General features: G+C 43.4%; 1 protein-coding gene across 1 annotated transcript in view; it reads right to left on the bottom strand.

Annotated features, from left to right (window-relative positions):
* Window positions 1-242: 242 nt before the first annotated feature.
* The window catches only part of rbm18 (RNA binding motif protein 18), a 72,231-nt gene continuing 54,985 nt past the window's right edge, over window positions 243-17,488 (bottom strand). Inside the window, exon 6 of the mRNA XM_072239927.1 lies at window positions 243-622. Coding sequence (XP_072096028.1) covers window positions 454-622 — 169 coding nt within the window. The 3' untranslated portion in view covers window positions 243-453. The remainder of the gene's footprint in view (window positions 623-17,488) is intronic.

Raw genomic sequence — 17,488 nt, 5'->3', positions numbered from 1 at the left:
AGATTGAACAAGGAATTCAGCTCTCTCATTTAATCTTTTTTATTGTTTTATCTTCTCTCACCTTTTAGATAAACTCTCATTTGAAAATTACACTAAATGAATAAATCACTAATTAGACTAATTAGCAAATTAAACTCTGAGATTAAAATCAGAAATCCATTGCCACCAGCTACTTCCAAAGGACTGAAATGAAAAATCCATTTCAGCATGTTAGGAAGGCAGTTTTTATTAATATTCTGTTTGTACAGTTCCATTGAAGACATTATATAGATTCAAGATTGTTTAATGTCGTTTCCATTATACAATGATAAAGGATAATGAAATAATTATTATTCTGCATTCACTGCAGCACAAAAAAAACCTCAGTAAGATAAAGGACAGAATAATAATAACAAAACCTCCACCATGGACGATTGCAAACCCAGCTGCGAAGAGAGGAAAGTTGGCCAGAGGTCAGCAACCCCATCCGGAAAAGCCCAGAGCGACAGAAACACCAGCAGAAGCTCTAAAGTCCTTATCCCCAGGAGAGGAAGGATCTTCGCCTAGAAGATGGGCTTCACTTGGGGGCAATATGAATGGTCGGGCCCAGGACAGAAAACTCTGGCAAGCTGCTGTCGATGACCTATGTCCCAGCAAGGGTGATGGGTTTAACAGAAAAATAATAATAAAGCACTATTAAATATATATACGTAAGAAGGCTTATATACATAGATTGATTGTATGTCCATACAGTGACCCTAGGCCCAGGAGTGTCTGTACATAAGGTGACTGACAGGAAATGATACAGTAGTGGTGATTGGGGGTGTGGAAGGGTAGGTAAGTGGGTGGAGGTGTTGATCAGCCTTACTGCCCGGGGAAGGTAACTGTTTTTGAGTCTGGTGGTCCTGGCCTGGATGCTATGTAGCTTCCTCCCTGATGAAAGAGGGACAAACAATCCATGAACAGGGTGGATGGGATCCTTCATGATGTTACTGGCTCTTTTCCGACTCCTTTCTCTATATATGTCCTCCATGGCAGGTCATCTGGTAAAACATTTGGGACAGCCAATAAAGCAATATTAAACTCTATCAAGTATACCAGAGGATGACATGATTTATGATTTGCAATAACTGGTAATCTGTCATATGTTAACCTTAAAATACTTTGGATCACAGTTTAATTCTCTGACAATTGTTTTTCTGGTTCAAAGGGATTCAATACATTGACACGTGGTCACATTCTGTCAGAGATATCACACAGCACCGGAGGTTGTTAGGTTACTAAATTTCAATATGGATTTAAATGCTCTACGGAAGGAATAGTCAGTCTCCCTGCTGTGCCATTGCGTAAGGTATTGCCTGTTTGTGGACTGTTGGTCCCACTCCTACCAGGAGCGCTGCACTGCCCATCAGCACACCAATTTAACCCCGGCCGAATCACAGGACAACTTGCAATGACCAATTAACCGGCACATTCTTGGACTATGGAAGGAAGTCCAAACACCTGGAGGAAGCCCAGGTGCTCACGGGAAGGACGTACAACCTTGCTTACAGAGGGCAGCAGAATTGAACTCCAAACTCTGACGCCCTGAGCTGTAATATCATTGTGCTAACCACTATGTGACCATGGCAACTCCACTTTGCATCAGGCATTTTGCAGAGAGACTCTAAATACAAGATGGTGGAAACAGAACTGTCCTCTGTACCTTAGTCCTTCTGCAGATCCTCTCTTCAAACAGGCTTCAAACGATTAGGTTGGAAAAGCTTACAATTTTTCATCTTAAGATAATACATTTTGCTCTTTCTTACTGTAGTGCATGTATACACTGGTGGATATCAGTGGCCACTTTATTAGGTACAGGAGTGGAACCGGGTGCAGGTTTCTGCTGCTGGAGCCTGTCCACTTCCAGTTTCAATGTGTTGTGTGTTCAGAGATGCTCTTCTGCCCACCACTGTTGTAGCATGTGGTCATTTGAGCTACTGCTGTCTTCCTGTCAGCTTGAATCACTTTGGCTATTCTTCTCTGACCTCTCTCATTAACAAGGTGTTTCACTCACAGAACATTGAGCTCAGGAGTTTTTTTGTTTCTCACACCATCCTCTGTAAACTCTAGAGATTGTTGTGCACAAAAAATACCAGCAGATCAGCAGTTTCTGAGATACTCAAACCACCCTGTCTGGCACCAACAATCATTCCATGGTCAAAGTCACTTAGATCACATTTCTTCCCCATTCTGATGTTTGCTCTGAACAACAGCTGAACCTCTTGACCGTGTCTGCATTCTTTTATGCATTGAGTTGCTGCCACATGATTGGCTGATTAGATATTTGCATTAATGAGCAGGTGTACAGTGTTCCTAATAAAGTGGCCACTGCGTGTGTATTCAAGAAATCTAATCAGTGTGTGGAAACTCTGAACTGAATTCACAACCTATGGATTCACTTTCAAGGATTCTGCAACTCATGATCTATTTATCCATCTACAGTACTGTACAAAGTCTGAGGTACATATATATAGCTAGGATGCCTGAGATTCTTTGGACACTATTGTATTTGTCAATGTGGAGCAGAGAACGAGCTTGTAAATGTGGCAGGAGCAAAGGATATTGGGAATGGTGAGGGTGGCGTGCCATGGAGGTGGGACAGAGGGATGTTGGGAATGGTGAGGGTAGAGTGCCATGGGAGCTGGTACAGAAGGAGAGCTGGGGCAGGGGTGGTGTGGGCGCAGACATACCCAGCCCAGAGACACCAGGAAAGGAAATCTGATTTGATTCCAAACAATTGGTTTATTGATCATTACAAAATATCTCTCTGGTGCTTCCTGCTCCCCCCCCCTCTCCCTTCCCCTTTTCCCAACCATGATTCCCCTGTCCCTGTCCCCTTCCCACTCTCAGTCGACAATAGAGACCCAGATCAGAATCAGGTTTATCATCACTCACATATGTCATGAAATTTGTTTGTTTGTTTTTTGCAGCAGCAGTACAGTGCAATATATAAAATTACTAAAGAACTCGAGCTCTATGTGCAGATATGTGTGTGTGTGTGTGTGTGTGTGTGTGTGTGTGTGTGTGTGTGTGTGTGTGCGCGCGTGTGTGCCTAAGACTTTTGCACAGTACCATACATATTAAATGTAGTTATTTATTTGGCATTTGGACTGTTTGTCCTCTTTAACACATTGGTTGTTTGACAGACTTTGTATGTAGTTTTTCCCCCCAATTGATTCTATTGTATTTCTTTGTTTTACTGTGAATACCTGCAAGAAAATGAATCTCATGCTGTATGACTTTGACAGTAAATGTACTTTGAACTTTGAACTACAGTAGTGGTGATGTGAATGGATCGACTCACTGACTATATACGGAGAAAAACAGGAGTACAAGTAAATTGGTGTAAGTAATTTCTTTGGCACATGTGAAAAAAATTCTGCAAAGCGAAGATACTTTAAAAAATAATGACACAAGAAGTTTCTCATGTCAAAAAATTACTATGAAGAGCAGTAATCAGTAAAAACAAAACCAAATCAATATTTGATGTGAGCACCCTGTGCCTTTAAAATGGCACCAATTCTCTTAGGTACATTGTTGTGCAGTTTTATAAGAAAACCGGCTGATAGGTTGCTCCAAGCATCTTGGAGAACTTGCCACAGTTCTTCTGAAGACTTTGTCTGTCTCGCTTGCTTCTGTCTCTCCAGGTAATCCCAGACAGCCTCGATGATGCTGAGATCAGGGCTCTGTGGAGGCTGCACCATCTGAAACCGTACAAAACATCTAGCGTGCCTCAGACTTCTGCACATGTACAGTACTTTGATAAGAAACTTATTTTGAACTTTGAAACTGTTAAAAACACTTCTTTGTGTAGGATTGCAGTCTGTGGGATGCATTCTCTTATTGTTGTCTTCCTTTTGTAACTGCCTCGATGTACGTACATACAGCACAATCTGCCTGGATGGTATGCAGACAAAAGGTTTGCACCGTCCCTCAGTACATACCGTAATAATAAACCAATTAGCAAGCCCAGGCAACGTCAATGTGGTCTTGGCATACCACGCCTGCATCAAAAGCAACAAAATTAGATCCTGTCAAAGTAGTTAACTACATACTGCTTCAGCTAACAGCTCTGTTTCACTTTCCACACAGACAATGGGGCAATTTCATTAGCCAGGGTTAGATTTCAACTACTCTGATATAGCTCCAAATAACTTCCTATTCAACACTTGGGTTTAAATTAGTAAATCAAACTCAAAGTTCAATGTAAATTTATCATCAAAAGTATGTATGTGTCACCATATTCTACCCTGAGATTTGTTTTTTTTTTGCGTCAATAGAATCAATGAAAGACCATACTCAACGAGGCTGTGCAAAAGACAACAAACTGCAAATACAGTGTTGGGCTGATAGAAACTATCCCCTTTGGTTCAAGAGCGGTAATAACTGTTCCTCAACCTGGTGGTGTAGGACCTGAGGCTCCCATACCTCCTTCCCAATGGCAGCAGCGTGAAAAGAGCCGGGCTGGACAGTGGGAGTCATTGAAAATGGATGCTGCTTTGTCGTGGAAGTGCTCCATGCAGCTGGCTTATTACTGTCACATGTACTGAGGTACAGAGCAAAACTTGTCCTGCATACTGTACATACAGATCACATCATTACACGGTGCAGTGAGCTTGTACAATGTAAACAGTAACAGTGCAGAATGAAGTGTAAAAGCTACTGAGAAAGTGCAGTGCAGGAGTTGCATTGTCCCGCCATAATTAAAGTCTGTTACCAACTTAGGATCTGTGGGGAAGATCTCGGCCCGAAACATCGACTGTTTATTCCTCATTATAGATGCTGCCTGACCTGCAGAGTTCCTCCAGCATTTTGTACATTCAGTGGTCACTTTATTAGCTACACCTGCTTGTTAATCCAAATACCTGATCAGCCAGTCATGTGGCAGCAACTCAATGCAAAAAAGCATGCAGTCAAGACGTTCGGTTGTTGTTCAGACCAAACATCAGAATGGGGAAGGAATGCGATCTCAGTGGTTTTGACCGTGGAATGATTGTTGGTGCCAGACAGGGCGGTTTGAGTACCTCAGAGGCAGCTGGTCTTTACACACAACAGTCCCAAGAGTTTACAGAGAACGGTGCAAAAACTAAAAAAAAACATGAGTGGCAGTTCTGAGGGCGAAGATGCCTTGTTAACGAGAGAGGTCAGAGGAGAATGGCCAGACTGGTTCAAGCTGACAGGAAGGTGACAGTAACTCAGATCACCACACATTACAACCGTGGTGTGCTGAAGAGTTTCTCTGAACACACAGCATTTCCAATGGAAGTGGTTGGGCTACAGCAGCCAAAGAGCATGAACACACTCAGGTTATTTAGGTACAGGGGGGAGCTAATAAAGTGGCCGCTGATTGTGTGTATTACTGTGCATTCCCAGCATCTGCAGAACCTCTTGTGTTTATGGAATATTAATCTTGCTTCGTTATAGAGTAATTTGATTATTCAAGATTTCGCAGCCCTACAAATGACGGTCAACGGCTCTGGGTTTACCTGTCTCACCACCTACTGAGTTCATTACCAGTGGATTAATCAGTTTATTTATTTATTTGGAGATACGGTGCTGAACAGGCCTTTCTGGCCTAGCGAGCTACGTCACCCAGCAACCCCCCATTTAACCCCAGCCTAGTCACAGGACAATTCACAATGACCAATTAACCTACTACTTGGGTCATCTTCAGGCTGTGGGACGAAACCGAAGCAACCAGACGAAACCCGTGTGGTCATGGTAAAAAAAAGGTACAAACTTCATTAGACCATATGACCTAAGAGCTGAATTAGGCCATTCAGCCCATCGAGTCTGATTCGCCATTCCATCATGGCTAATCTCAGATCCCACTCAACCCCATACATCTGCCTTCTCTTCGTATCCTTTGATGCCCTGACTGATCAGGAAATGATCCGTTTTAAATATACCCACGGACTTGGCCTCCACCACAGTCTTTGGCAGAGCATTCCACAGATTCCCCAATCTTTGGTTAAAAAAATTCTCTTTGCCTTTGTTCTAAACAGGTCATCCCTCAATTTTGAGGCTGTGTCCTCAAGCTCTGGATACCCTAACATAGGAAACATCCTCTCCACATCCACCCTATCTCGTCCTTTCAACATTCGGTAGGTTTCAATGAGATCCCCCCCACCCCGCCTCCACATTCTTCTAAATTCCAGTGAGGACGGGCCCAGAGCTGCCAAACGCTCCTCCTATGTTAACCCCTTCATTCCTGGAGTCATCCTCATGAACCTCCTCTGGACTCTCTCCAATGACAACACATCCTTTCTGAGATATGGGACCCAAAACTGTTGATAATACTCCGTGCAGTCTGACTAGTGTCTTATAAAGCCTCAGCATTATCTCCTTGTTTTTATATTCTATTCTCCGTGAATTAAACGCCAACCTTGCATTTACCTTCTTTACCACAGACTCAACCTGTAAATTAATCTTCTGGGGGTCTTGCATGAGGATTCCAAAGTCCCTGTTCACCTCTGATGTTTGAATTTTCTCCCCATTTAGATAATAGTCTGTATTATTGTTCCTTTACCAAAATGCATTATCATACATTTCCCAACATTGTATTCCATCTGACACTTTTTTTTTGCCAGTTCTTCCAATTTGTCTAAGCCCTGATGCAATCACATTGCTTCCTCAGCACTACCTACCCCTCCACCTAACTTCGTATCATCTGCAAACTTTGCCACAAAGCCATCAATTCCATTATCTAAATCATTGACAAACAATGTGATAAGCTGTGGTCCCAATACTGACCCCTGAGGAACACCACTAGTCACTGGCAGCAAACCAGAAAAGGTCTCTTTTATTCCCACTCGCTGCCTCCTGGCTGTCAGCCATTTCTCTATCCATGCCAGTATCTTTCCTGTAAGGCCACAGGATTTTATATTCTTAAGCAGCCTCATGTGTGGCGCCTTCTCAAATGCCTTCTGAAAATCCAAGTAAATGCCTCTCCTTTCTCCACCCTGTGGGTTACTTCCTCGAAGAACGCTAACAGATTTGTCAGGCAAGATTTCCCTTGACAGAAACCATGCCAACTTGGACTTATTTTATCATTAATCTCCAAATACCTTTAAACCTCAGCCTTGATAACGGACTCCAACACTTTCCCAACCATTGAGGTTAGGCTAACTGTCCTATAATTTCCTTTCTTTTGCCTTCCTCCATTCTTAAAGAGTGGAGTGACATTTGCAATTTTCCTGTTCTCTGGGACCATGCCAAAATCAAGTGATTCTTAAAAGATCATGACCAATACATCTGTTATCTTTTCAGCAACCTCTCTCAGGACTCTGGGATGTAGTCCATCTGGCCCAGGTGACTTATCCATCCGAAGACCTTTGAGTCTGCTTAGCACTTTTTCCCTTTGTAATAGCAATGGCACTCACTCCTGCTCCCTGACAGTCACAGTCCTCTGGCACACTGCTAGTGTCTTCCACAGTGAAGATTGATGCAAAGTACTCATTAAGTTCATCTGCCATTTCTTTGTCCACCATTACTACCTCACCAGCATCATTTTCCAGTGGTCCAATATCAACTCTCACCTCCCTTTTACTCTTCATATAGCTGAAAAAACTTTTAGTATCCTGCTTTATATGATTCGCTTGTTTGCCTTCATATTTCATGTTTTCCCTTCTTGTAACTTTTTTAGTTGCCTTTTGCTGGATTTTAAAAGCTTCCCAATAATCCAACTTCTCACTCACATTTGCTACCTTATATGCCCTTTCCTTGGCTTTTGTGCAGTCGTTAACTTCCCTTGCCTACCTCTGCCACTTGAGAACCTTCTTCTTCTATGGAACACATCTATCCTGCATCTTGTGAACTACTCCTAGAAACTTCAGCCACGTCTGCTCTGCCATCATCCCCACTAGTAACCTCCTCCAATCCACCTGGGCAAGTTCCTCTCTCATGCCCCTGTAATTCTCTTTATTCCATTGCAATACAGATATATGCAGCCTATGTTTCTCCCTCTCAAACTGCAGTATGAATTCAATCACTGCCTCCTAAGGGTTCCTTTATGTTAAGCTTCCTAATAAAATTTGGGTTATTACACAACACGCATTCTAAGATAGCCTTTTCCCAAGTAGGCTCAAGCACAAGCTGCTCTAAAAAGTCATCTCATAGGCATCCAACAAATTCCCTCTCTTGCGATTTGAGAGCAACCTGATTTTCCCAGTCCCTTTGCATATTGAAGTCCCCATTACAAATTGTGATATTACATGCCCTTTCTAGCTCTCTTTGCAATCTCAACCCCACTTGGCTACCAAGTAGCTCTTGGCTACTATTTGGAGGCCTATATATGATTCCCATAATGTTTTTTTTACCCTTGTTGTTTCTTAACTCCACCCACAAAGATTCAACAATCTGTGACTACGTCACTTCTTTCTTAAGATGTAATTCCATCTCTTACCAACTGTGCCACACCACTGCCTATGCCCTCCTGCCTGTCCTTTCTATACAAAGTATATCCTTTGATATGAAGCTCCCAACTATGGCCTTCTTTCAGCCACGACTCAGTGATGCCACAACGTCATACTGACCAGTCTCTAATTGTGGCATGAGTTCATCCACCTTATTCCAAATGCTACGCACATTTACAGTACCTGTAAAAAGTACTCATCCCTCTTGGAAGTTCTCATGTTTGTTTTACAACATTGAATCACAGTGGATTTAATTTGGCTATTTTTGACACTGATCAACAGGAAAAGACTCTTTTGTGTCAAAGTGAAAACAGATCTCTACAAAGTGATCTAAATTAATTACAAATATAAAACACAAAATTATTGATTGCATAAGTATTCACCCTCCCCTTTAATATGACACAGCAAATCATCACTCATGCAGCCAATTGGTTTTAGAAGTCACACAATTAATTAAAGGGCAATTTGTTGTGAGCAGTCAAAGTGTTTCAATTGATTGTAGTAAAAATACACCTGTATCTGGAAGGTCCAACTGCTGGTGAGTCAGTATCCTGGTAAAAACTACACCATGAAGACAAAAGAACACTCCAAGCAACTCTACAAAAAGGTTATTGAAAAGCACAAGTCAGGAGATGGATACAAGAAAATTTCCAAGTCACTGAATATCCCTTGGAGTACAGTTCAGTCAGTCATCAAGAAATGGAAAGAATATGGCACAGCTGTAAACTGCCTAGAGCAGACTGTCCTCAAAATCTGAGTGACCGTGCAAGAAGGGGATTAGTGAGGGAGGCCACCAAGAGACCTACGATAACTCTGGAGGAGTTACAAGCTTCAGTGGCTGAGACGGGAGAGACTGTGCATACAATTACTGTTGCCCAGGTGTTTCACCAGTCACAGCTTTATGGGAGAGTGGCAAAGAGAAAGCCACTGTTAAAAAAATCTCACATGTAATCTTTGCTAGAGATTGCCAGAAGCCTGTGAGAGACTCTGAAGTCAGATGGAAGAAGGTTCTATGGTCTGAAATGAGCTTATTAGCCATCAGATCAAATGCTCTGCACATAGTCAAAAACACACCATCCCTACTGTGAAGCATGGTACCCTACCCTGCATCATGCTGTGGAGATGCTTCCCTGCAGCAGGCCCTGGAAGGCTTGTGAAGGTAAAGGGTCAAATGAATGCAGTAAAATACAGGGGAATCCTGGAGGAAAACCTGATGCAGTCTGCAACAGAACTGCGACTTGGGAGAAGATTTGTTTTCTAGCAAGGCAATGACCCCAAGCATAAAGCCAAAGTTACACAGGAATGGCTTAAAAACAACAAAGTTTATTTCCTAAAGTGGACAAATCACAGTCCAAAACTCAATCCAATTGAGAAATTGTGGGTGAACTTGAAAAGGGCTGTTCACTCATGATCCCCATGCAATCTAACAGAAATTGAACAGTTTTATAAAGAAGAAAGGGGAAAAATTGCAGTGTCTAGATGCACAAAGCTGATAGAGACCTATCCACACAGACTCAAGGCTGTAATTGCTGCCAAAGGTGCATCTACTAAATACTGACTTGAAGGGGGTGAATACTTAAGTAATCAACTATTTTGTGTTTTATATTTGTAATTAACTTAGATCACTTTGTAGAGATCTGTTTTCACTTTGACATGAAAGATTATTTTTTGTTGATCAGTGTCAAAAAATCCAAATTAAATCCACTGAGATTCAATGTTGTAAAACAATAAAACATGAAAACTTCTCGGGGGTTGGGGGTGAATACTTTTTATAGGCACTATAAATACAGTACCTTCAGCCCTGCATCCTTCGCCCTTTTGAATTTTGCCTCAAGGGTTAAAAGTGGTACGATTTAACCCTTTACTCTGTCTGCATTTGTACCCAATCACTGGCTTGTCCTTCCTTATATTCATGTTACACCCATCATCTACTTGTAAACCAGCTGGCTCATCCTCAGCTCTATCATACTGGTTCCCATCCCCCTGCCAGATTAGTTTAAACCATGCTCAACGGCTCTATAGAAACATAGAAAATAGGTGCAGGAGTAGGCCATTCAGCCCTTTGAGCCTGCACCACCATTCAGTATGATCATGGCTGATCATCCAACTCAGAACCCTGTACCTGCCTTCCCTCCATACCCCCGATCCCTTTAGCCACAAGGGCCATATCTAACTCCCTCTTAAATATAGCCAATGAACTGGCCTCAACTGTTTCCTGTGACAGAGAATTCCACAGATTCACCACTCTCTGTGTGAAGAAGTTTTTCCTAATCTCAGTCCTAAAAGGCTTCCCCTTTATCCTCAAACTGTGACCCCTCGTTCTGGACTTCCCCAACATCGAGAACAATCTTCCTGCATCTGGCCTGTCCAATCCCTTTAGGATTTTATACGTTTCAATCAGATCCCCCCTCAATCTTCTAAATTCCAACGAGTATAGGCCTAACCGATCCAGTATTTCATCATATGAAAGTCCTGCCATCCCAGGAATCAATCTGGTGAACCTTCTTTGTACTCTCTCTATGGCAAGGATGTCTTTCCTCAGATTAGGGGACCAAAACTGCACACAATACTCCAGGTGTGGTCTCACCAAGGCCTTGTACAACTGCAGTAGTACCTCCCTGCTCCTGTACTTGAATCCTCTTGCTATGAATGCCAGCATACCATTCGCCTTTTTCACCACCTGCTGTACCTGCATGCCCACTTTCAATGACTGATGTATAATGACACCCAGGTCTCGTTGCACCTCCCCTTTTCCTAATCGGCCACCATTCAGGTAATAATCTGTTTTCCTGTTTTTGCCACCAAAGTGGATAACCTCACATTTATCCACATTAAATTGCATCTGCCATGAATTTGCCCACTCACCTGACCTATCCAAGTCACCCTGCATCCTCTTAGCATCCTCCTCACAGTTAACACTGCCGCCCAGCTTCGTGCCATCCGCAAACTTGGAGATACTGCATTTAATTCCCTTGTCTAAGTCATTAATATATATTGTAAACAACTGGGGTCCCAGCACTGAGCCTTGCGGTACCCCACTAGTCACCACCTGCCATTCTGAAAAGGTCCCGTTTATTCCCACTCTTTGCTTCCTGTCTGCTAACCAATTCTCTATCCACATCAATACCTTACCCCCAATACCGTGTGCTTGCACACTAATCTCCTGTGTGGGACCTTGTTAAAAGCCTTTTGAAAATCCAAATATACCACATCCACTGATTCTCCCCTATCCACCCTACTAATTACATCCTCAAAAAATTCTATGAGATTCGTTAGACATAATTTTCCTTTCACAAATCCATGCTGACTTTGTCCGATGATTTCACCACTTTCCAAATGTGCTGTTATCACATCTTTGATAACTGACTCTAGCATTTTCCCCACCACCGATGTTAGGCTAACCGGTCTATAATTCCCCGGTTTCTCTCTCCCTCCTTTTTTAAAAAGTGGGGTTACATTAGCCACCCTCCAATCCTCAGGAACTAGTCCAGAATCTAAAGAGTTTTGAAAAATTATCACTAATGCATCCACTATTTCTTGGGCTACTTCCTTAAGCACTCTGGGATGCAGACCATCTGGCCCTGGGGATTTATCTGCCTTTAATCCCTTCAATTTACCCAACACCACTTCCCTACTAACATGTATTTCCCTCAGTTCCTCCATCTCACTAGACCCTCTGTCCTCTACTATTTCCAGAAGATTATTTATGTCCTCCTTAGTGAAGACAGAACCAAAGTAGTTATTCAATTGGTCTGCCATGTCCTTGTTCCCCATAATCAATTCACCTGTTTCCGTCTGTAAGGGGCCTACATTTGTCTTAACCAATATTTTTCTTTTCACATATCTATAAAAGCTTTCACAGTCAGTTTTTATGTTCCCTGCCAGTTTTCTCTCATAATCTCTTTTCCCTTTCCTAAGTAAGCCCTTTGTCCTCCTCTGCTGGACTCTGAATTTCTCCCAGTCCTCAGGTGAGCCGCTTTTTCTGGCTAATTTATATGTTTCTTCTTTGGAATTGATACTATCCCTAATTTCCCTTGTCAGCCACGGGTGCACTACCTTCCCTAGTTTATTCTTTTGCCAAACTGGGATGAACAATTGTTGTAGTTCATCCATGCGATCTTTAAATGCTTGCCATTGCATATCCACTGTCAACCCTTTAAGTATCATTTGCCAGTCTATCTTAGCTAATTCACGTCTCATACCTTCAAAGTTACCCTTCTTTAAGTTAAGAACCTTTGTTTCTGAATTAACTATGTCACTCTCCATCTTAATGAAGAATTCCACCATATTATGGTCACTCTTACCCAAGGGGCCTCTCACGACAAGATTGCTAATTAACCCTTCCTCATTGCTCAAAACCCAGTCCAGAATAGCCTGCTCTCTGGTTGGTTCCTCGACATGTTGGTTCAAAAAACCATCCCGCATACATTCCAAGAAATCCTCTTCCTCAGCACCCTTACCAATTTGGTTCACCCAATCTACATATAGATTGAAGTTACCCATTATAACTGCTGTTCCTTTATTGCACACATTTCTAATTTCCTGTTTAATACCATCCCCAACCTCACTACTACTGTTAGGTTGCCTGTACACAACTCCCACCAGCGTTTTCTGCCCCTTAGTGTTATGCAGCTCTACCCATATTGATTCCACATCCTCCCGGCTAATGTCCTTCCTTTCTATAGACCTGCCCGCAAAGATATCGGTTCCCCTCGGATTCGAGTGCAACCTGTCCCTTTTGTGCAGGTCACACCTGCCCCAGAAGAGGCCCCAATTATCCAGAAATCTGAATCCCCGACCCTTGCTCCAATTTTTCAGCCATGCATTTATCTGCCACCTCATTCTACTCCTATCCTCACTGTCGCGTGGCACAGGCAGCAATCCCGAGGTTACGACCCTTGAGGTCCTGCTTCTCAACTTCCTTCCTAACTTCCTGTATTCTGTTTTCAGGATCTCCTCCCTCTTTCTGCCTAGGTCGTTGGTACCAATATGTACCATGACCTCTGGCTGCTCACCCTCCCTTTTCAGGATATTGTGGACACGTTCAGAAACATCGCAGACCCTCACACCTGGGAGGTAAACTACCATCCGTGTTTCTTTTTCGGGTCCACAGAATCGCTCACGTGTCCCCCCAACTCCTTACATAGAGCATTGGAATTGAACTCGGAGCTCCGTAACGCCCCGAGCTAGAATAGCATCGCACCAACTGCTATGTCACTGTGGTGACCTGGTAGACCAGTAACAGCCAGGAAGAGAACTCTGTCTGGATAGGGCAGAATACAGTACTAAACAGACTGATGAGTTTGTGTCACTAACCGAACCATTTCCACACAGTGCGTGAATGATTTATCAATTCAGGCCATTACTGTTGCTTTAGCAAGTGTAATCAACTACTATCGGATTGAAATCAGAAATCAAGGACAATTTGCAATTCAGCTCTGAAAATAAGAATGCCTCAGCGCCTAATGCGTGCAGTTAAATTGCTAATTTCTTGGCGGACTGACCTTTTTAATTCTTTGCAGTTTAAAAGCTGAAGTTTTCACATTTTCCCAGGGAATGAAATGCAGTTCTGAACAACACGGGAAGTTCCTCACCTCACCTTACCTCCCCCTGGGTCCCCTCCTCCTTCTGTTCCTCCCGTTGTTCACTCTCCTCCCGTATCGGATTCCTACCTCTCCAGCCCTTTACCGTTCCCTCCCACCTGGCTTTATCTCTCACCTTCCACTTCTCTCCTTCCCCTCCCCTACTTTTTATTCCGTCGTCTCCCCTCTTCCTCTCCAATCCTGATGAAGGGTCTCCAGCCGAGATGTCGACTGTTTATGAATTTTCATAGATGCCGCCTGACCTGCTGAGTTCCTCCAGCCTATTGTGTGTACTGCACAAGGAGCTATGCTGGCCCAGGCTCCCCACCTCCCGCCACCCACTTGCTCGCTTCTGCCTCCCTCTTCAACACCGGACCCCATCCGATCCAGTGCTGGTGACTGTGCCGCACCGGATCGTTGGCCAGATTTGCTCATCGCTGTTGGGACTTTCACTCTGCATGAGACCATATCCATCATCAATCACATGACATTAGTAATTGACACTGGGGTCTACGGTGTGTCCAGGGAACGGTAGCACCTCTGGTGAAGGAGCTTGTCATGTCCATCCTGGGGCAGCTCACTCACCTTTGGTCCCCAGAGCATGAAGGGATAAGGGGAGAAGGCAGGAGACTGGGGTTGAGAGGAAAAGTGGATCAGCCATAATGAAATGGCCCATAATGACCTGATGGGCCAAATGGCCTAATTCTGCTCCTATATCTTAGGGTCTTATGGGGGTGAAAGTGGACACACAGGTAGACAGGTGAGGGAGGTGTTTGCCATGGTTATGCCCATGGGTCAGGACATTGAGTACAGAAGTTGGTTCTGTTGTACAAGACATTGGTGAGACCGCACATGGAGTATAGTGTGCAGTTCTGCTCGCTCTGCTATAGGAAGGATGTCGTTAAACTGAAAAGGGAACATACGCACTTCTCACTGCTGCCATCAGGAGCCTTCAGACCCACACCACCAGGTTCAGGAACAGTTATTACCCCTCAACCATCAGGCTCCTGAACCAGAGGGGATAACTTCACTCACTCTGACACTGTAGACTTTCAAGTAGTTTTCATCTCTTGTTCTCGATATTTATTGCTTAATTATTATTATTTCATTTCTTTTCTTTTTGTAGTTGCACAGTTTGTTGTCTTTAGCACATTGGTTGTTTGTCCATCCTATCATGTGTGGCTTTTCAATGATTATATTGTTTCTTTGAATTTACTGTGAATGCCCACAAGCAAATGAATCTCAGGGTTGTATACGGTGACATATACATACTTTAATAATAAATTTACTTCGAACTTTGACATTTGGGTTTGGTTTTGCTGCTCTTTTTGTTTCGTTGTTGTCATGAGTCTGTTGGGAAAGTAGGGCTGAGAGCCGGGGAAGCCATGAGTCCACTCGGGGCCGGAGAAGACGGCCTGTCCTGGGATGAGAGGATTGTGTTTGTGCATGGGTGGGAGGAATGGGACTTGTTTCACTGCTGTTACTTGGGCATGTTCTGTGTTGCTCTGCCCAGCTTTGTGGACAGGCTTTGTTGGTGCTTGAATGTGTGACCACACTTATGGGCTGCCCCCAGCACACCCTCGAGTGTGTTAGTTGTTAATTTTTACTTAGTTAGAGAGTAGGCTCTTCCAGCCCAGCAAGCCATGCCACTCAATAACCCAATTTAACCGAGGGAGAAAGCAGGTAGGTAGGGGGGATGAAGTAAGAAGTTTGGAGGGGATAGGTGGAAGAGGTAAAGGAAGAAAGAATTTGATAGGAGAGAAGAATGGAACATTGGAGAAAGGGGAGGAGGAGGGGCACCAGAAGGAGGTGATGGGCAGGTGAGGAGAAGAGGTAAAAGGGAATCAGAATGGGGAATGGAAAAAGAGAGACAGAGGGAGTGTGGGATAAATTACTGGAAGTCGAAGAAATGGAGTTCAAATGTCAGGAAGTTAAGGTGCAGCTTTATAAAATTCTAGTTAGGCCACATCTGGAGTATCGCATACTGCTCTGGTCGCCCCATTACAGGGTGTCGAGGCTTTGGGGAGGATGTAGGTTTACTGGAAGCTGCCTGGGTTAGAGAGCATGTGCTATAATGAGAGGTTGTTTTCTCTGGAGTGACGGACGTTGAGGGGATATCTGAGGTTTATAAGATTATGACAGGCATAGATAGAGTAGACAGGCAGTATCCTTTTCCCGTGGTTGAATGTCTAATACCAGAGGGCACCCATTTAAAGTGAGAGGGGGTAATTTCAAAGGAGATGTGAGGGGCAAGTTTTTTGTACAGGGAGAGTGGTGGGTACCTGGAATGCACATGGTGGTAGAGGCAGAAACATTTAGATAGGCTCATGAATGTGAGGAAAATGGAAGGATATGTAATTTTTTTTTTGGCAGAAGGGATTAGTTTAGTTGGGCATTTGATTACTAGTTGGTTTGGCACCACTGTGGACTGAAAGGCCTGTTCCTGCACTGTATTGCTCTACATAAATCAATGTTCATGACAAAATCCATCAGCCGGTCCTCATGAGGGGATCAAAGATGGAGAGGGTCAGCAACTTTAAATTTCTTGGTGTTAGCGTTTCAGAGTATCTGTCCTGGGCCCAGTACGTAATTGCCATTACAAAGAAAGTGGCCGCTCCTCTACCTTCTTAGAAATTTGCACAGATTCAGCATGACATCTAAAACTTTGACAAACTTCCATATATGTGTGGTAGGGAGCATATTGATTGGCTGCATCACAGCCTGATCCTGAACTCTGTAAAAAGCATTTTATTCTGAGTATGAAATGTAATATATTTGTAGATTGGAATGTAGCATTCAGGCGATAAACTGGCAGGCAAAGTTATATAATCAAACGGCATACTATTCTCAAGATAAGTTAAACAGAAATGTTGAAATTTAACCATTATCGTTCATGTTTACCTTCTGAAATACGAAAGTGACAGCCACACACCTGAATATGATCCCCCGTTGTCATAATCCAATAACTGAAAGGATCCCACCCACCCTGCTCATGGGCGGTTTGTCCCATTTCCATCAGGGATGAGGCTACGTAGCATCCACACCAGGACCAACAGTCTCAAAAACATCCCCCAAGCACCTCCACCCACGAACCCACCTCTCCACTACTTTATTATTCCCTGCCAGTTACCTTATGTACCGACACTCCCTAGCCTTGTGTCACTTTATAGACATACACTCAATGTATAAAATGTACTGTGTTTTATATTTGTCTGAAAGGAGGATGCTGTCTAAGTTGCATGCCATCTTGGTCAATGTTTCCCATCCACTACATAATGTACTGGTTGGGCACAGGAGTACATTCAGCCAGAGACTCATTCTTCTGAGATGCAGCACTGAGCATCATAGGAAGTCATTCCTGCCTGTAGCCATCAAAATTTAAAACTCCTCCCTTGGAGGGTCAGACACCCTGAGCCAATAGGCTGGTCCTGGACTTATTTCATAATTTACTGGCATAATTTACATATTACT

The sequence above is a fragment of the Mobula birostris genome, chromosome 22 (assembly GCF_030028105.1).
Source record: "Mobula birostris isolate sMobBir1 chromosome 22, sMobBir1.hap1, whole genome shotgun sequence".
Lineage (NCBI taxonomy): Eukaryota > Metazoa > Chordata > Chondrichthyes > Myliobatiformes > Myliobatidae > Mobula > Mobula birostris.
Note: the sequence above shows the minus strand (reverse complement) of the source record. Positions and strands in the feature narration are given on the sequence as shown.